Source organism: Haematobia irritans, chromosome 3, assembly GCF_050003625.1.
Source record: "Haematobia irritans isolate KBUSLIRL chromosome 3, ASM5000362v1, whole genome shotgun sequence".
NCBI lineage: Eukaryota > Metazoa > Arthropoda > Insecta > Diptera > Muscidae > Haematobia > Haematobia irritans.
Window position 1 is genome coordinate 64,053,425 of NC_134399.1, and position 20,696 is coordinate 64,074,120.

At 37.2% G+C, this 20,696-nt stretch overlaps 1 protein-coding gene across 1 annotated transcript; it reads right to left on the minus strand.

Moving 5' to 3' along the window:
- Positions 1-10,380: 10,380 nt before the first annotated feature.
- On the minus strand, positions 10,381-18,893 carry LOC142230961 (uncharacterized). The gene is made up of 5 exons (XM_075301579.1): positions 18,749-18,893; positions 17,914-18,584; positions 17,225-17,283; positions 11,454-11,500; positions 10,381-11,188 (listed from the first exon to the last, which is right to left on the minus strand). The coding sequence occupies exons 1-5, from the start codon at positions 18,749-18,751 to the stop codon at positions 10,547-10,549; spliced, it is 1,422 nt and encodes a 473-aa protein (XP_075157694.1). The 5' UTR covers positions 18,752-18,893; the 3' UTR covers positions 10,381-10,546.
- Positions 18,894-20,696: the final 1,803 nt, after the last annotated feature.

The window sequence follows — 20,696 nt, forward strand, 5'->3', positions numbered from 1 at the left end:
GAGTCGATCTGAGCATATCCGTCCGTCCGTCTGTTGAAATCACGCTAACTTCCGAACGAAACAAGCTATTGACTTGAAACTTGGCACAAGTAGTTGTTATTGATGTAGGTCGGATGGTATTGCAAATGGACCATATCGGTCCACTTTTACGTATAGCCCTCATAAAAACGGACCCCCAAATTTGGCTTGCGAGGCCTCTAAGAGAAGCAAATTTCATCCGATCCGGCTGAAATTTGGTACATGGTATTAGTATATGGTCTCTAACAACCATGCAAAAATTGGTCCACATCGGTCCATAATTATATATAGCCCCCATATAAACCGATCCCCCGATTTGGCTTGCGAGGCCTCAAAGAGAAGCAAATTTCATCCGATCCGGCTGAAATTTGGTACATGGTGTTAGTATTTGGTCTCTAACAACCATGCAAAAATTGGTCCACATCGGTCCATAATTATATATAGCCCCCATATAAACCGATTACCAGATTTGAACTCCGGAGCCTCTTGGAAGACCAAAATTCATCTGATTCAGTTGAAATTTGGTACGTGGTGTTAATATATGGCCTCAAACTCCCATTGGTCGGTATCGGTCCATAATATAGACCCCATATAAACCGATCCCCATATTTTACCTCCAGAGCCCCTTGGAAGAGCAAAATTCTTCCCATTCGGTTGCCTTTTGGAGAAGCAAAAGTCATCCGATCTGCTTGAAATTTGGTACGTGGTGATCGTATATGATATTTAACAACCATGACAAAAGTGGTCCATATCAGTCCATAATCATATATAGCCCCATATAAACCGATCCCGAGATTTGGTTTTGCAGCCTCTTGGAGGAGCAAATTTCATCCGAGTGAGTTGAAATTTGGTACATTGTGCTAGTATATGGGCGTTAACAATCATGCCTAACTAGGTCCATATCGGTCTATAGTTATATATATCCCTCAGATAAATCGATTTCCAATCACACAAAAATTTGTCCATATCAAGTTCATAATTTTATATAGCCCCCATATAAGTGACCCCTATATTTCAATTCTGGCTCTCTACGTACCGTGCAAAAAGTCCATATCGATTCGTAATTATTTGTAGACTTAACTATACATAACTTTTTTGTCTAATATATAGCACGTATGGACTAACTCACAATTTAGAAAACGATTTAAGATACCACAACCCAAGTAATTCGATTGTGGATGACAGTCTTTCGTAGAAGTTTCTACGCAATCCATGGTGGAGGGTACATAAGATTCGGCCTTGTTTTATTTAGATCTATTTAGATCCAATCAATCACGGTTCATTTCTGGCTTCATGTTTATTTACCATCTCAACAGTTGACCCCATACAAAGCTTTTACTAATCGGTGGTTTCCCCTCTGGCCATGTACTAATCGGAAAATGGGAAACCGGCCACGGGTTTCACATTTCATTTTATTGAATAATTCTGCTTGTTTGAAAATTGCATGTGCTTAGTTACCACATTATAATGATGCATGTTATTGATAACAATATTCGAAGAATATTCCATAAAATTAATTGACTTCATATATCATCTACGCACTCTTCTGTTGCTCTGCATCCACTTAACCTTCTAACCTAGTAAACAAACCAGAAATCTTTTAGACTATTTTCAAGCATGTCGGCTTAAGAAAGAAAATCGTGCCAAAAGTCATTTGTCAATTATTTGTGAATTCCACCTTTATGAATGCACAGTGTTCCATGTACATAGATTATTTGCACAAATTATTGAAAATTAAAAATAATTTTCTCAAGGTATTAAGTAGCGTGCAAAACCGAATTCATAATTTGTACTTTTGAGTTAAAATACCCAACGAAACTCAATTCTTTCTTTCCTTTTTGGACACTTTTAATACTTTTTGGATATACTTCTAATAAGACTTTCTACAACATTAAATTTTGTTTTGTTTGTAGTTTCCTCATTTCGTGTAAATTTGTGGGAATCTTTGGATTTTGGATAGAATTAAATTCTGAGTCGATTTAGTGATGTCCGTCTGTCTGTCAATTTATATATTTTTGTGTACAAAGTATAACTCGCAGTTTAAGTCCGACTGTCCTCAAATTTATCATAATGTCTTATTTCGTACATAGAAAATCGCTATTGAATTTTGGAAACAATCGGTTAAAATTTAGATATAGTTGTCATATATAGTTATGACCGATCTTGTCATAATTGGCGTGTTTATCAACAGATCTTCTTTATATTCCGTACATCCAAATATTTGGTGTCTCAGAAAGCTTGCAAAATATCAGCCAAGATAAAGCTCCCATATATATCTTTTGCGCGATTTACACTCATTTGGCAACAGAGACCAATGATTTACTCCGATTTACGTGGGACTTTGCACAGAGAGTAGAATTCACATTATAGAATTATAACTACACTCAAAAAAAAAGTTTACTTGGATCCAATGATTTCGACCTTTCCATTAACCCTTTCACTACCGAAATAAACCTATAGTTAAAAGCTTTAATTTTTCTTCTTTTTGTTTATTTGTATTAACATAATATAGAACAAAAATTGTAATTTTGAGGACCTACCTCAATTACTTCAAGAGCTATATGAGTTTGTTCTGAAAACTTGATTCTTGAATTGTAACTTAATGGCCTGACGAAAATAAGCGCTATTTGATCTATAATATCTTTTGAAGTATTAGAAAAAATACAAAAAAGACCCCGAGAAAATATCAACTATAGTTTGAATATGAATTCCATTTACTAGAGACATACAGTAGAAAAATGGACTTAAAATTCCGTATTTTGTGTTGATTGTTAAAGAAGTTTATAAAAATGCATTTTAGTGCTCACCAATATGGAAAATATTTATAGCTTACTTAGATTAAAGTCTTTTCTTTAGCTTCGAGAAATAAATCGAAACTAAGTGGGGAAATAGAGTTTGGTGTCGTTTTCGAATTTCCTTCTAGGAGGACATCGGTAGTGAAAGGCTTAAGTTTTTGGTATTGATTCCGAGCCAAAGATGCGGCTCCTTTAAAATAAATACATTTTTACGGACCTCCTTGGCCTTAAATCTAGGATCGATAAAATTAAAATTGGATACATTTGCGATATATTAATACAGGTATTCATGTACAAACAAATTCCAGTTTCAAAATCCGAATTATGCCAGGTACTTCAAAGTAAGAACTGTTTTCTTAATGCTAAAAAAAAACTTTAAACCTAAGATGCAAACCCTTAAAATAAGTCTTTGCCTATGTTTGAAGCGTTTTTATCTTAAATTTAAAAATTCAATATATCAGTTGAGTTAAAGACGATGTCTTTAAATCAAAATTTTTTTCTTTATTTTAAGGAAAATTTGCCTTACTTCAAAGACCTACAAGACAACTCTCTTTTAATAAAAATGTCATTATTTTAAATAATTTTGTCCTTAACATTTAGTAAATTTCTTGTCCTAAAATTTACGTTGCATAATCTTCCATATTAGGTCAATATTTTTTTTTCAAATTTGGTTTAAATCGATCTAGATATAACTCCCACATATATGTTTCCCCGATTTACACTCATAGAACCACAGAAGCTATCGGTTAAGATTTATATAGAGCTCCGGCTTGTGTTAATGTTGCTCCATATATTGTTTAAAAGCCCACAAACAACTACCTCTCTTGGTGATATCTAGCCCATATCCTTGTTAATTTTTCTTGTTAAAATTTTCACAAATGTCATGTATCGACCGATAAATCATATTTATTTACTAACATTGTGTTTCGTGGTCCGATATGGCTCATTTGCAATAACATCCGACCTACATCAAGTACAACTACCTATACCAAATTTCAAGTCGATAGCTTGTTTCGTTCGGAAGTTAGTGTGATTTCTACAGACGGACATCGCTGAATGAACTCAGAATTTCACTACAACCCAGAATATATATAATTTATTGGGTAGGAGACCAGTATTTCGATATGTTACAAACGGAATGACAAACTAAGTATCCTTCCCCCCAATCCTACACTGAAATTTATCACAATGGACTGAATAGTCTAAGTGAGCCTGAATCTTAATCGGTCTGCCACTTTAACCTAACCTACACTGAAATTATATTGTCGTTAAATACGCATGCAATTCTGATTTGCATAGAAGACGCATTTCTCTGATATAAAGTTTTTTCTTTGTCCAAAAGACTAAAAACTTTTCAATGAAGTCGTCGTATCCTAATAATTAGGTGATTCGACTTAAAAATGGATATCTTGGCTTTAACAATTCTGAAAAATTTATCAAAATTAATGAAATTGTCCTTAAATTTATTGTCTTTTTACATATTGACTACAAAGCAAGACGGCGCAAGTAGGAGATGTCTTTCAAATTTTATTTTTGAATTCTTCTTGACATTGAGTCTGAAATTGGATATTTAAGTTGTCGTTAATACGTTAGGGGACTCTGATAGCACATGAAGAAAAAAGCAAATGAAAGAACAAATCCAAAATTGTCTTCTAGTATCATCAAGTACGCAAAAAAAAAAAACTGAGAATTGTGTCCTCAAATTATGCTTACTTCAATTCTCCGATGAAGAGAAAGGTTGTATCCATAAGGATCATAAATGAAATTCTAGAGGACCATATTCTTATAATCTGAAAATGCCTATCTTCTTAATGATATGTAACCATGTTTTTTTAACGGAAATAAAATCATTTTTGTCGAAGATCATAACATTTTAAATTGTAAGCATATTCTTTTAATCCGTACAAAATTCTTTTCATCAAGATCATGTCATCTTTAATTCCAACCACTTTGTTTTTATTACCGCTATATTCACTGAGTACATATTGTTGCGGTGAAAATGTGACATGTTCGCCACAACACCATCACCAATATTATTTTGTTCTTCGAATACCATCGTGACAACCACGATTCTTCTTTGCTTTTAATTAGGACAGTTTCGATTAACCAAGTGGATGCTCTAATACACGCTGTCTCAAGCAGAACTTCACTTACCCAAAACACTGTGTTCTAACATTTGATAAACAATTTTATTGTTTGACATAACTATTCCCAGTCCATTGAGTGAATCTAAAGCACTGGGTCAAACATCTTTAGATTTGTCATACATGAGTTATTACAGAAATCAAAGAGTCTTAAGCCGACAAGATCACAAGTACACACGTTCGTGCAAATACTTTTATGCTAATTGTGGACCCTGTATTATTTTGTGTTATTTTAAGTTAATTTGATGCTTTCAATGTTATCTCCGATAAAGACAAATGGCGAATAATTATGTCATAAACTAATGCAAAATCATTGGTCGATTTCAATTTTATTCCTCAAATGTTGTATTTGCCCTCGAAATCCCCAAATAAAGAGTGCTAATTTAGTGCTGCATGCGAATGATTTCAATTAACATTGTAGAAATTATTTTCAAATAATTATTTTTTGATAGCATTTCTGTAAATAGTGCGATGAAGTTCATTAATAATCGGTTACTCTAACATAGTCCAATGATGATAAATTGCCAAAATCTTGATTGAATACGAAGCGGTTGGGCTAATGCCTTCATGCTGTGTCCGAGATTTGTGTTGATCTTCATATCAATTATTCGTTAATAACTTCATTGTCTGTCTGACAAATTTTTTTGAGGGCAACAGGTACATTAGAGTCCGGAGTGATTTGTAGATATCTGATGGCAATATGCAGAAAATGCAGTTCTGGTACTTTCCGTGAAATATGAGTATCATCAATCTGGTCCAATGGAATAAAAGTATATGGTTTTACTAACAAAAGCTGTTATTTTATTGTACCGTAAATAAGAGATTGGCAACAGATCAAGATAATGATTTCAAACATACACAGGAAACAATTTAATGTATTTTTATTGTGAAAGTGTTTGTTATTTCTAGTTAAATTGTATTATTTTTTCAAAATTTTCCACAGTCCAATGTAATTTTCTTATCTCTTATTCTTATGTCTCAAACATGTCATGAACTAAACGTGGGTATAAAGTTCAATGATCACTAATGTTTTCAATGTGAACTAAAGCAGAAGAAAATTTTTGTACGATTTCTTCCATACGATTTTCTTCCATGAGAGGGTGTAATTTCGAACTTATTGGACATTAAGATGAATAAATTGGCATTATTAAGTTATTGGAAGGAAAATGTCGGATGTGAAATAAAATCCCAATCTTAACAAGTATATACGGCCGTAAGTTCGGCCAGGCCGAATTTTATGTACCCTCCACCATGGATTACGTAGAAACTTCTGCGAAAGACTGTCACCCACAATCGAATTACTTGCGTTGTGGTAATACTTACCGATGGCAAGGTATCTTAACACTTCTTAACATCGTTTTCTAAATTGTGAGTTAGTCCATACATGGTATATATTAGACAAAAAAGTTATGTATAGGTAAGTCTACAAATAATTACGAATCGATATGGACTTTTGCGCGGTACGTGGAGAGCCAGAATATATGGGGGCTACAATTATGAACTTGATATGCACCAATTTATGTGTGATTGGGATCGATTTATCTAAGGGCTATATATAACTATATACCGATATGGCCCTAGTTAGGCATGGTTGTTAATGGCCATATACTCGTACCAGCACAATGTACCAAATTTCAACTTACTCGGATAAAATTTGCTCCTCCAAGAGGTTCCAAAACCAAATCTCGGGATCGGTTTATATGGGGGCTATATATAATTATGGACTCATATGAACCAATACCTGCATGGTTGTTAGAGAGCATATACTAACACCACGTACTAAATTTCAATAAGTTCGAATGAATTTTGCTTATCCACCGGATGTCAAATCTGGGGATGGGTTTATAGAGTGGCTATATATAATTATGGACTCATATGAACCAATTCCTGCATGGTTGTTGGATACCGTATACTGACATCACGTATAAAATTTCTACAGACTCGGATGAATTTTGCTCTTCCAAGGGGCTCCGGAGGTCAAATCTAGGGATCGGTTTATATGGGGGCTATATATATAGTTATGGACCGATTTCCACCAATTTTTGCATGGGTGTTTGAGGCCATATATTAACACCACGTACCAAATTTTAACCGGATCGGGTGAATTTTGCTCTTCCAAAGGGCTCCGGATTTCAAATCTGGTGATCGGTTTATATGGGGGCTATATATAATTATGGGCCGATATCGACCAATTCCTGCATGATTGTTAGAGACCATATACTAACACCACGTACCAAATTTTAATCGGATCGGATGAATTTTGCTCATCCACGAGGATCCGGAGGTCTATTCTGGGGATCGGTTTATAGGGAGGCTACATATAATTATGGACCGATTTTTGCATGGTTCTTCGAGATCATATACTAACACCAGTGAGGCTCCGCAAGCCAAATCTGGGGATAGGTTTATATGGGGGCTATATGTAATTATGGACCGATATGGACCAATTTTTGCATGGTTGGTAGAGGCCATATACTAACACCATGTTCCAAATTTCAACCGGATCGGATGAATTTGGCTCCTCCAAGAGGCTCCGTAAACCAAATCTGAGCGTCGGTTTATATGGGGGCTATACGTAAAAGTAGTCCGATATGGCCCATTTGCAATACCATCCCACCTTCATCAATAACAACTACTTGTGTCAAGCTTCAAGTCGACAGCTTGTTTCGTTCGGAAGTTAGCGTGATTTCAACAGACGGACGGACGGATGGACATGCTCAGATCGACTCAGAATTTCACCACGACCCAGAATATATATACTTTATACGGAAAGACAAAGTTAATATATCCCCATCCTATGGTGGAGGGTAGAAAAAAATATTGTTTTTGTTATATTCAATTTCAATTTTTCTTTGGGGCTTATTTCATTGGGGCGTTATTTCGTAGAGCCTTCTTTTGAGTGTATATTCATTTTCTCACCCTCTCCCACGTGCCCTATAAATTTCAAATAAACCAGTGAAGTTTAGATTTTGATCTATGTTATTGTTTTAAAAAGGGACGTCCCCTTTCCCGATGAACTATCGAAAAACAAATACGTGGTAAGGGGAGGTTTCTCTCCCGACGAAATATCGGAAGATAAAGTAGCGGATTTTTGTCTACTTTCCAGTTCAAACAAATCGCAGATCTTTTTGTTCACTTTTCAAAACGTTGGGTATGGGAGGAGGCTCCTCCCGTCCAAATATTAAAAAATAAGGTACCCCATGTTAATTTCATAAATGTAAATTTTAAGTAAATCAGAATAGTTTAGTTGAATTTCTGTATGCGATACTGATGGTTCGTAATCGATCTTATAGCTGATGTAAAAAGCCAATGACAAGTAGTAGCACTTGGATAGATGCAAGACATTACTCTCGCAACACTTTTGCAATTATGACAAAGGATATTTACTGCTTTCTTAGATCATGTAGACCATTTTTACAAAAGGTAGACTGTATCCCGTGATAATTTCCAAATTTGGTAACTTCGTAACTACAGAACCCTTATCACTAAAGGGTATGTATTATTTTTGAGATGCTGACCATTATAGCGGAAATTCGCTATAACTAAAGGGTGATTCTTTTGAGGTTAGGATTTTCATGCATTAGTATTTGACAGATCACGTGGGATTTCAGACATGGTGTCAAAGAGAAAGATGCTCAGTATGCTTTGACATTTCATCATGAATAGACTTACTAACGAGCAACGCTTGCAAATCATTGAATTTTATTACCAAAATCAGTGTTCGGTTCGAAATGTGTTTCGCGCTTTACGTCCGATTTATGGTCTACATAATCGACCAAGTGAGCAAACAATTAATGCGATTGTGACCAAGTTTCGCACTCAGTTTACTTTATTGGACATTAAACCAACCACACGAATGCGTACAGTGCGTACAGAAGAGAATATTGCGTCTGTTTCTGAGAGTGTTGCTGAAGACCGTGAAATGTCGATGAATGAAATGTCGCAGCAATTGGGTTTGTGTTATTCGACCACATGGAAGATTTTACGCAAAGATCTTGGTGTAAAACCGTATAAAATACAGCTCGTGCAAGAACTGAAGCCGAACGATCTGCCACAACGTCGAATTTTCAGTGAATGGGCCCTAGAAAAGTTGGCAGAAAATCCGCTTTTTTATCGACAAATTTTGTTCAGCGATGAGGCTCATTTCTGGTTGAATGGCTACGTAAATAAGCAAAATTGCCGCATTTGGAGTGAAGAGCAACCAGAAGCCGTTCAAGAACTGCCCATGCATCCCGAAAAATGCACTGTTTGGTGTGGTTTGTACGCTGGTGGAATCATTGGACCGTATTTTTTCAAAGATGCTGTTGGACGCAACGTTACGGTGAATGGCGATCGCTATCGTTCGATGCTAACAAACTTTTTGTTGCCAAAAATGGAAGAACTGAACTTGGTTGACATGTGGTTTCAACAAGATGGCGCTACATGCCACACAGCTCGCGATTCTATGGCCATTTTGAGGGAAAACTTCGGAGAACAATTCATCTCAAGAAATGGACCGGTAAGTTGGCCACCAAGATCATGCGATTTGACGCCTTTAGACTATTTTTTGTGGGGCTACGTCAAGTCTAAAGTCTACAGAAATAAGCCAGCAACTATTCCAGCTTTGGAAGACAACATTTCCGAAGAAATTCGGGCTATTCCGGCCGAAATGCTCGAAAAAGTTGCCCAAAATTGGACTTTCCGAATGGACCACCTAAGACGCAGCCGCGGTCAACATTTAAATGAAATTATCTTCAAAAAGTAAATGTCATGGACCAATCTAACGTTTCAAATAAAGAACCGATGAGATTTTGCAAATTTTATGCGTTTTTTTTTTTTAAAAAGTTATCAAGCTCTTAACAAATCACCCTTTATATAAATTCACTTGGGAACGACCGTGGTGCAATGGTTAGCATTCCCGCGTTGCACGCACAAGGTCGTGGGTTCGATTCCTGCTTCGACATAACACCAAAAAGTTTTTCAGCGGTGGATTATCCCACCTCAGTAATGCTGGTGACATTTCTGAGGGTTTCAAAGCTTCTCTAAGTGGTTTCACTGCAATGTGGGACGCAGTTTGGACTCGGCTATAAAAAGGAGGTCCCTTGTCATTGAGCTTAACATGGAATCGGGCAGCACTCAGTGATAAGAGAGAAGTTCACCAATGTGGTATCACAATGGACTGAATAGTCTAAGTGAGCATGATACATCGGGCAGCCACCTAACCCAACCTATATAAATTCACTTAATATTAAATCCACGTCTGTTCAACTCGAAATAGCACAATGTTTAATTTTTATACAATCTAAAGAGAGGGAGAGAGAGTTTCGCAGAGAAGCTAAAAATTAACAAACCACGAAATAATCTAAAATTAAGCTTTACTTCACTGTCCAACGCGATATCCTTTCCAATATATCCTTATTCTGTAATGATTAGAACTAAGGTCCTTCTCTTTTTGGTTTTATATACAAAGTGTTTTTATTTTGAAGAAAAACATTAATTGATTTAATTAACAATATATGAATAATAACAATTACGAATGAATGATGCTATTTGAAGCAAAAATACTAAGGCATGAAATTCGAATCACAGCTCTTCAATAACCTTCATGGTTTATTTCCTCTTGTAAATGTAACCACCATTGGAAGCATATTGAGTACCAACATCAGCACCGGAATAACTGCCAGCGGAACTGGATGTATAGGACTGTTGAACAGCTGGAGCACTGTAGCTAACTGAAGGAGCAGAGTAGGTCTGTTGAACGGAGGCAGTGGAGTAAGAGTGTTGAGTAGGAGGCAAGTATTCGTTGGATGGAGCTGAATATTGCTGTTCTTGCACAGTGTAGGATTGTTGAACAGCTGGAGCAGAGGAGTAGGAGGTGTAAGATTGAACAGCAGGGGCGGAGTAGGTGCTTTGGACGGCTGGAGCAGAATAGGTGCTGTGAACAGCTGGGGCAGAGTAGGTAGTTTGGACAGTAGGAGCAGAGTAAGTGGTTTGCACAGCAGGAGCAGAGTAGCTAACTGAGGGAGCCGAGTAGGTTTGATGAACAGCAGGAGCAGAATAGCTGACAGCAGGAGCAATATATGCCTGATGCACAGGAGGTAAATACTCCTTCGAGGGGGCAGTATAAGAGTGATGTTCAACAGGAGCACCATACGATTTGTGTTGGAAAGGAGGCAAATAGCTCTTGTTCAAATGGCTTACATCGGCAGAAGCCAGGGCTAAGAGGGCAAAGGAAGCGACAACGAAAAAATTCTGAAAAAAAGATAATTTACATTATTTTCCACAGAGCCTTAAAGTCACAGTTGACATTGACAAAATTTTGACAAACTGGATTTTAATCCCAAAATGTCATAGACGAGGAATTAGTTTACTAACCATTTTGAATTAAGTGGAATGTTCTTGTGTGCTAAACCAAACTAAAGTCTGTGAACTAACTGAAGAAACTGATACTCTTTATCACTCAAACTCGCCAATTTATATACACAATAAACTATTATGATGTATTAATGGCTTCTACTATCATACCAATGCTCAAACGCAAATGACGTTCCTCTGCCAACACTTCTGTAAAAAGGGTTAAACGAGTTATTTGGTCACAAAGGTTTATAAAAATAACTGTTTCGGATTTTTATATCCTCGTGAGTTCTCCTTTTTCGGACAAACTACCGGTTACAAGGTGTAGACATATTAACAAAGTCAGTCTACTATTACACCCCGCACCCTTAAACAAAATATCATCAAACATATTGTGCTTTAAAAAATATATTTTTTCAGATTTTATTCAAACAAGCTTTGTTTTTATAAACCGATCCCCCGATTTGGCTTTCGGAGCCTCTAAGAGAAGCAAATTTCATCCGATCCGGCTGAAATTTTGTACATGGTGTTAGTATATGGTCTCTAACAATTATGCAAAAATTGGTCCACATCGGTCCATAATTATATATAGCCCCCATATAAACCGATCCCCAGATTTGGCTTGCGGAGCCTCTAAGAGAAGCAAATTTCATCCGATCCGGCTGAAATTTGGTACATGGTGTTAGTATATGGTCTCTAACAACTATGCAAAAATTGGTCCACATCGGTCAATAATTATATATAGCCCCCATATAAACCGATTCCCCGATTTGGCTTGCGGAGCCCTTAAGAGAAGCAAATTTCATCCGATCCGGCTGAAATTTGGTTCATGGTGTAAGTATACGGTCTCTAATGGCCATGCAAAAATTGGTCGAAATCGGTCCATAATTATATATAGCCCCCATATAAACCGATCCCCAGATTTGACCTCCGGAGCCCCTTGGAAGAGGAAAATTCATCCGATTCGGTTGAAATTTGGTGCGTGATGTTAGTATATGGTATCCAACAACCATGAAAGAATTGATTCATATCAGTCCATAATATATATCCCTCAGATAAATCGATCCCCAATCACACAAAAATTGGTCCATATCAATAATTGTATAAAGCCCCCATATAAGCGACCCCCATATTTCAATTCTGGCTCCCTACGTACCGTGCAAAAGTCCATATCGATTCGTAATTATTTGTAGACTTACCTACACATACCTGTTTTGTCTAATATATACCACGTATGGACTAACTCACAATTTAGAAAACGATTTAAGATACCACAACCCAAGTAATTCGATTGTGGATGACAGTCTTTCTTAGAAGTTTCTACGCAATCCATGATCGAGGGTACATAAGATTCGGCCTGGCCGAACTTACGGCCCTTTATACTTGTTCTTTCTAAATTACACATTTTTATGAAAACCGGTTAAGCCGATTATTTATTTTAAACAACCCGCCCACGGGTTGGGAAAAAGTACGGTGTTTAAAATATAGAAAAGCCCACTTTCAAAAAACCCGAGTTTTGATCACTCTACATACGATGTCGATAAAACATCGGTAAAAATTATCGATGTTTTTTTCTTAGAATGGTTGTTTTTGCAGACATTCTCTGTCTGTGTTTCCAATAAATTGCTGTAATTTCGAAAAGAAACAAGTCAACCTACTTAATAATATAAGACGAAAATAATATAAAAATTCGGTAATACCCAAAGTATTTATACCCTTCGTCACACAGTTGAAAAGTCCAGGTCGCAGTTTTAGTCCAATCGACTTCAAAATTGGTACAAACATGTATTTCGATTAGAAGTCTGTTGATTTTGGAGGAAATCGGTTCAGATTTAGATATAGCTCTCATATATATCTTTCGTCCTGTATGCGCTTACATGACCACGGAGGCCACAGTTTTACCTCGATTTACGTGGAAACTTGCACAGATAGTAGAATTACGATTATAACTGCGTCTGCGAAGTTCGAATGAAATCGGTTCAGATTTAGCTCCCATATACAGCTTTCGACCGATTTACACTCATATGGTCACAGAGGACAAAGTTTCACTCCAGTTTACTTCTAATTTTGCAGAGGGAGTTGAATTAACGTTCTGGGTATGCGTGCCTCCATCTGTATGTTTTTCCGATTTGGCAAAATGGCCAAAATACCCCATTTTTCTTGTAAAATCACCACTTCTGAGTCGAAAACTTGTAAAAATGACTCAAATTTTCCTATACTTCTAATACATATCTATCGACCGATAAATCCTAAATTCACTTTGACGAAGTTGCCGAAAAATTGCTCTACATTTAAATATTTCCCATATTTGTTTACTAACATTGTGTTCCACCCCACGGCGTTAGTCGATTTAAATAGTAAGTCTAGAGATTTTGTAGAAGTCTAACAAATTTCGCCCAAATCCTTTATATATAGCACTCAACACATTTAAAGAATTTGAGATGATAGTAAAGAAATAAAAAGAATTACACCCAGAGAAGGAATGTTATCATCACAAACATGCTTCAAGATATAGCTTGTTCGTTAGGAAGATAGCGATTTCAACAGACGGACGGACGGATATTGGTAGATAATCTCAGATCCAGAATATATACACTTTATGGGGTCTTAAACCAATATTTCGATGTGTTACATCCTATGATGGAGGGTAAAAAAGTGTAAAAGCTCACCGATGCACAAAAAAGATAGATTAGAGAGAGCCAAGGAGTTTTTTCATTTACACGAATGTAACCTGTTACAGAATATACTTTTCTCCAATGAGAAACCATTCCAAATGGAGCGTTTGTGAACAAAAATAATGATCGGGTTTACTTGCCAAAGAGTTCAACCGAAAATTACGTCTTCGAATAGCCACCAGAACTCAAGTGTCGCCGATGGTAATGGAATTGAAACCTGGACAGACAAACATTTCGGCCGCAGATCAGACACAAGGTATTCAGCACGCGTCACTCAAGAATGGTCTAAAAAGGAGGTTCCTTGCTGAATTTCTACAGCACATCAAAATCTCAGCATCTCAAACTGTTGGACTTTTGCGTCTGGGTAAATTTGGAGAGTAAGGTCGACATCTTTGACGGCCGTTGAATTCGAACAAATATTACCTACCCAGCAAAAAATAATTGTAAATTTGGAAGCTGTGACATTGTAGTGTCCATAACAGGTTGGCTGATAAGTCCCCGGCCTAACAAAGAAAAACACATTTTTTTTGTCAAAATTCGTTTTTATACCCACCACCATAGAATGGTGACGGGGATATAATAAGTTTGTCATTCCGTTTGTAACACATCGAAATATCGATTTCCGACTATATAAAGTATATATATTCTTAATCAGGGAGAAATTCTAAGACGATATAACGATTTCCGTCTGTCCGTCTGTCTGTCTGTCTGTTGTAATCACGCTACAGTCTTCAATAATGAAGCAATCGTGCTGAAATTTTGCACAAACTCGTCTTTTGTCTGCAGGCAGGTCAAGCTCGAAGATGGGCTATATCGGTCCAGGTTTTGATATAGTCCCCATATAAACCAACCTCCTGATTTGGAGTCTTGGGCTTATAGAAATCGTAGTATTTTTCCAATTTGCCTGAAATTAGAAATCTGGAGGTATTTTATGACCATAAATAGGTGTGCTGAAAATGGTGAGTATCGATCCATGTTTTGGTATAGCCCCCATATAGACCGATCTCCCGATTTTACTTCTTGGGCTTATAGAAACCGCAGTTTTTATTCAATTTACCTGAAATTGGAAATCTAGAGGTATTGTAGGACCACAAATACGTGTGCCAAAAATTGTGAGTATCGGTCCATATTTTGGTATAGCCCCCATATAGACCTATCTCCCGATTTTATTTCTTGGGCTTATAGAAACCGCAGTTTCTATTCAATTTACCTGAAATTGGAAATCTAGAGATATTGTAGGACCACAAATACGTGTGCCAAAAATTGTGAATATCGGTCCATGTTTTGGTATGGTCCCCATATAACCCGGAAATCTAGAGGTATTTTAGGACCATAAAGAGGTGTGCCGAAAATGGTGAGTATCGGTCCATATTTTCGTATAGCCTCCATATAGACCGATTTTACTTCTTGGGCTTCTATAATCCGAAGTTTTTATCCTATTTGCTTGAAATTGGAAATCTAGAGGTATTTTCGGGTCATAAAGAGGTATGCCGAAAACGGTGAGTATCGGTCCATATTTTAGGATAGCCCCCAGAAGAACGATCTCCCGATTTAACTCCTTGGGTTTCTAGAAACCGTAGTTTTTATCCGATTTGCCTTAAATTGTAAATATTCTGGTATTTTAGGCTCACAAAAACGTGTATCGGATTAAGTTTTTATCGGTCCATTTGGTAATGCCTCCATATAGACCGACTTCACTTCTTGAGGGTGTAGAAAGCGCACTTATCATGAAAATTGCTTGAAACTCAATGTAAAATTTCCAGATTTTACTTCTACAGATTTAAGATTTCAAATCAAAAAGTTATTTTATAATTTTCTTGCACACTTACAAGAGATGTTAATAATTCCTCTAAAACTCAAACAAAAATGGTTCTTATAAATCCAGAATCTGATATAGTCCTCATAGGTGAAATCTTTAAATTTATCTTCGGGAAGTGTCCTCAAGTCCTCAAGCCCTCCTGAAATTTCAAAGGAACCCCTAATATTTGGTTCATGGTGGTGGGTATTTAAGATTCGGCCCGGCCGAACTTACTGCTGTATATACTTGTTATTATTCAACACAGTTCCCTTTAAGAGCGATACAACGATTATGACGACCTTCCAATTTTTTGATACCATTTTGGTAGTACTCCTTCGGTTTTGCCTCAAAATAGACCTCAGTTTCGGCGATCACCTCTTCATTGCAGCCAAATTTTTTCCCTGCGAGCAGGTCTAAGAACACGAAAAAGTCGCTGGGGGCCAAGTCTGGAGAATACGGTGGGTGGGGAAGCAATTCTAAGCCCAATTGATGAATTTTTGCCATCGTTCTCAATGACTTGTGGCACGGTGCGTTGTTTTGGTGGAACAACACTTTTTTCTTCTTCATATGGGGCCGTTTTGCCACGATTTCGACCTTCAAACGCTCCAATAACGCCATATAATAGTCACTGTTGATGGTTTTTCCATTCTCAAGATAATCGATAAAAATTATTCCATGCGCATCCCAAAAAAACAAACAGAGGCCATTACTTTGCCAGTGGACTCTTGAGTCTTTCCACGCTTCGGAGACGGTTCACCGGTCGCTGTCCACTCAGCCGACTGTCGATTGGACTCAGGAGTGTAGTGATGGAGCCATGTTTCATCCATTGCCACATATCGACGGAAAAACTCGGGTGTATTACGAGTTAACAGCTGCAAACACCGCTCAGAATCATCAACACGTTGTTGTTTTTGGTCAAATGTGAGCTCGCGCGGCACCCATTTTGCACAGAGCTTCCGCATATCCAAATATTGATGAATGATATGACCAACATGTTCCTTTGATATCTTTAAGGCCTCTGCTATCTCGATCAACTTCATTTTACGGTCATTCAAAATCATTTTGTGGATTTTTTTGATGTTTTCGTCGGTAACCACTTCTTTCACCGTCCTCCGTGCTCATTTCACCACGCTTGAATTTTGCATACCAATCAATTATTGTTGATTTCCCTGGGGCAGAGTCCGGAAACCCATTATCAAGCCAAGTTTTTGCTTCCACCGTATTTTTTCCCTTCAGAAAACAGTATTTTATCAAAACACGAAATTAGTTTTTTTCCATTTTTTTCACAATAACAAAAGTTGCTTCACAAAAGGACGCTCTATCTCACAAACTAATTGACTTACAGACGTCAAATTTTGACACGAATCATTTGAAGGTTGGTACTATATAAAAATAATATGCATTGAATACTAGCGACGTCATCTATGTGTCAGACCGGGGACTTATCAGCCAACCTGTTACTGTAGGCACTACTTTTCCTCACAACATTTGTAGGGCAGAACAGGGCAGAGCATTTCATTCTACACATGTAAGACGAACAATGAACTTAAAATATGTAAATAATGATGGTGATTAAATTAGCGCAGCTGAGTTGCACTAGGTTAAGCGGGTACTTCGTTTCCCGCTTACAAGGTTGCACTCCTGTAAAGAAGAGTTGTTTGCGTATTTTAACACGACTTCTTACGAACTATGTGGCAAGTTACGATTTCATGCTCTCCACATTCATATTTTGTGTTTCAGAAAGCGTTAAAATGCATACATAGAAAAAACGCATTTAAGTGGGACATTTCTGTATAAATTCATCGATGAATTCCTTACAAGGGTAAGTGCTGCTTGACTTTTCCTCCTTCACAAAGCTGCTGAAAATTCAGCAAGTCTTTTGTTGGGTGGTTCAAAAATTTTATGTTATTTCCTATATTTTTTACCTTTTACTTTATTGCATTTCATATCAGCCACCCTATATAATGATTAAAATTAAAGTCCTTCTCTTTTTGGTTTTATATACAAAGTGTTTTTATTTTGAAAAACATTAATTGATTTAATTAACAATACATGAATAATAACAATTACGAATGAATGATGCTATTTGGAGCAAAAATACTAAGGCATGAAATTCGAATCACAGCTTTTCAATAACCTTCATGGTTTACTTCCTCTTGTAAATGTAACCACCATTGGAAGCATATTGAGTACCAACATCAGCACCGGAATAACTGCCAGCGGAACTGGAAGTGTAGGACTGTTGTTGGTATGATGCGGGAGCAGAGTAGGTCTGTTGAACAGCTGGAGCACTGTAGCTAACTGAAGGAGCAGAGTAGGTCTGTTGAACGGAGGCAGTGGAGTAAGAGTGTTGAGTAGGAGGCAAGTATTCGTTGGAAGGAGCTGAGTATTGTTGTTCTTGCACAGTGTAAGATTGTTGAACAGCTGGAGCAGAGGAGTAGGAGGTGTAAGATTGAACAGCAGGGGCGGAGTAGGTGCTTTGGACGGCTGGAGCAGAATAGGTGCTGTGAACAGCTGGGGCAGAGTAGGTAGTTTGGACAGTAGGAGCAGAGTAAGTGGTTTGCACAGCAGGAGCAGAGTAGCTAACTGAGGGAGCCGAGTAGGTTTGATGAACAGCAGGAGCAGAATAGCTGACAGCAGGAGCAGTATATGTCTGTTGCACAGGAGGCAAGTACTCGTTCGAGGGGGCAGAATAAGAGTGATGTTCAGCTGGAGCAGAATACGATTGCTGTTGTACAGGAGGCAAATAGCTCTTGGACAAATGGCTTACATCAGCGGAAGCCAAGGCTAAAAGGGCAAAAGAAGCGGCAACGAAAAGTTTCTGAAAAAAAATAATAATTTACATTATTTTCCACACAGCCTTAAGGGACAATTACAGACTAAAGTTGACATTGACATAATTTTGGGAAAAATGATGCCAAACTGGATTTTAATCCCAACATTTTATAAAATAAAAAAACCATGGCTGATGATTGATTTACTAACCATTTTGAATGAATTGGAGTGTGCTTGTCTACTAAACCAAACTGAACTCTGTGAAGTAAGTGAGGGAACTGATACTCTTTGTCAGCAATGCTCGCCAATTTATATACAAACTAAACTATGATGATGTTTTGATGGCTTCTACTGCGATACCGGCCGGTCCGCAATGCCTCAACAATGCGCAAACGCAAATGACGTTCCTCTGCCAACGCTGCTGTAAAGAGGGCTAAACGAGTTATTTTGCCGCCTTGTGTTGCCCACAAAGGTTCATAAAAACAACCTGGGTAGCAGCTAACGAAACAGCATGCTGCAAAAATCTACAAAATAAAAAAAACATGAACTCAGAAAAATGGCCAAAACATAAAAAATGCAGTAAATATTAACCACAACCAACAACAGCGAGAACAACTCATCATCAAAGTGTAAATGATGGTGACGATGCTAATGAAGAAATATTAAAGCAATTTATAAAGATTCTAATATTTTTCGGACCACATACGATACATAGGTGTGAACTTGGAATTCTAGTACCGCTTGCAGTTAGAAAAAATATTTTAGACAAAGTATTAGACAATACTTTGTTAACGAAAAAATGGCAATCAAATTTGATTAGCCACTTTTATGATTCGTGTTATGGTAGATAAAAGAGGGGCCCTAAACTACCTAAAGGGCCACAGACGACCTTCATGTTTTATGTCCATCTGCTCAAATGGATCGACATGTTTATCTACCTATGTTGGCCAAATGAAGAACAATTTTAGTATTCTTATGAAACAAATTAAAATAAGTTTAATTTAAACTAAAGCAGAATAAAATGTTTGTACGTTTCCCAAACATAGTAAGAATGAAATATTAAATATGACTCAGCTCAGGTGTTTTCCTCTAAGTTCGCAAGTTTGAAATTTGGTTTTAGCTGCCAAATCCGCAATTATGAACCGATTTCCATGACTTTTTTATTAGCTGGATAGAACTTGTAAATTAATACGTGTGCGAATATCTCTAATAGAGCATTACCTTTTATTTGTTTTTAAAAAATTTTAACAAAGTGGGATCTGTATTTTGGACCGAGAAGTAACGTTTTTATACCCACCATCATAGAATGGTGAGAGTGGGGTGTAATAAGTTTGTTATTCCGTTTGTAACACATCGAAATATCGATTTCCGACTATATAAAGTATATATATTCTTGATCAGGGAGAAATTCTGAGACCATATATGCATTTCCGTCTGTTGTAATCACGACACAGCCTTCAAAAATGGCGCTATCGTCTTGAAATTTGGCACAGATTCGTTTTTTGTCTGCAGGCAGGTCAAGTTCGAAGATGGGCTATATTGGTCCAAGTTTTGATATAGTCCCCATTTAAACCGACCTCCCGATTTAGGGTCTTGGGCTTATAAAAACCGTAGATTTTATCCAATTTCCCTGAAATTAGAAATCTAGAGGTATTTTAGGACCATAAAAAGGTGTGCAGAAGGGGGCCTATCAGTCCATATTTTGATATAGCCCCCATATAGACCGATCTCCAGATTTCACTTCTTCGGCTTCTAGAAACTCTATTTACTATCCAATTTGGCTGAAATTGAAAATCTAGAGGTATTTTAAAACCACAAAAAGGTGTATCGAAAATGGGGTGTATCGGTCCATGTTTTGATATAGCCCCCATATAGACTTATCTCCCGATTTTACTTCTTGGGATTCTAGAAACTGTATTTACTATCCGATTTGCCTGAAATTTGAAATCTCGAAGTATACTAGGACCAACAAAAAAAGGCGTGGCGAAGATGGGGCGTATCGGTCCATCTTTTGGCATAGCCCCCTTATAGACCGATCTCCCGATTTTACTTTTTGGGATTCTAGAAATTGTATTTACTATCCGATTTGGTGTGTGTCGACCCATGTTTTGGTATAGCCCCCACATAGACCGATTTTCCGATTTAACTCCTTGGGCTT

Excerpts from the sequence above, each read along its gene's own strand:
- LOC142230961 (XM_075301579.1), bottom strand. Across the intron at positions 11,501-17,224 it reads GAGGAAAAGTAGTGCCTACA|AAGTGTTGGCAGAGGAACGT; the intron begins GTAACAGGTTGG and ends CCCTTTTTACAG. Across the intron at positions 11,189-11,453 it reads GTTTGAGCATTGGTATGATA|AATTTTTTCGTTGTCGCTTC; the intron begins GTAGAAGCCATT and ends TCTTTTTTTCAG.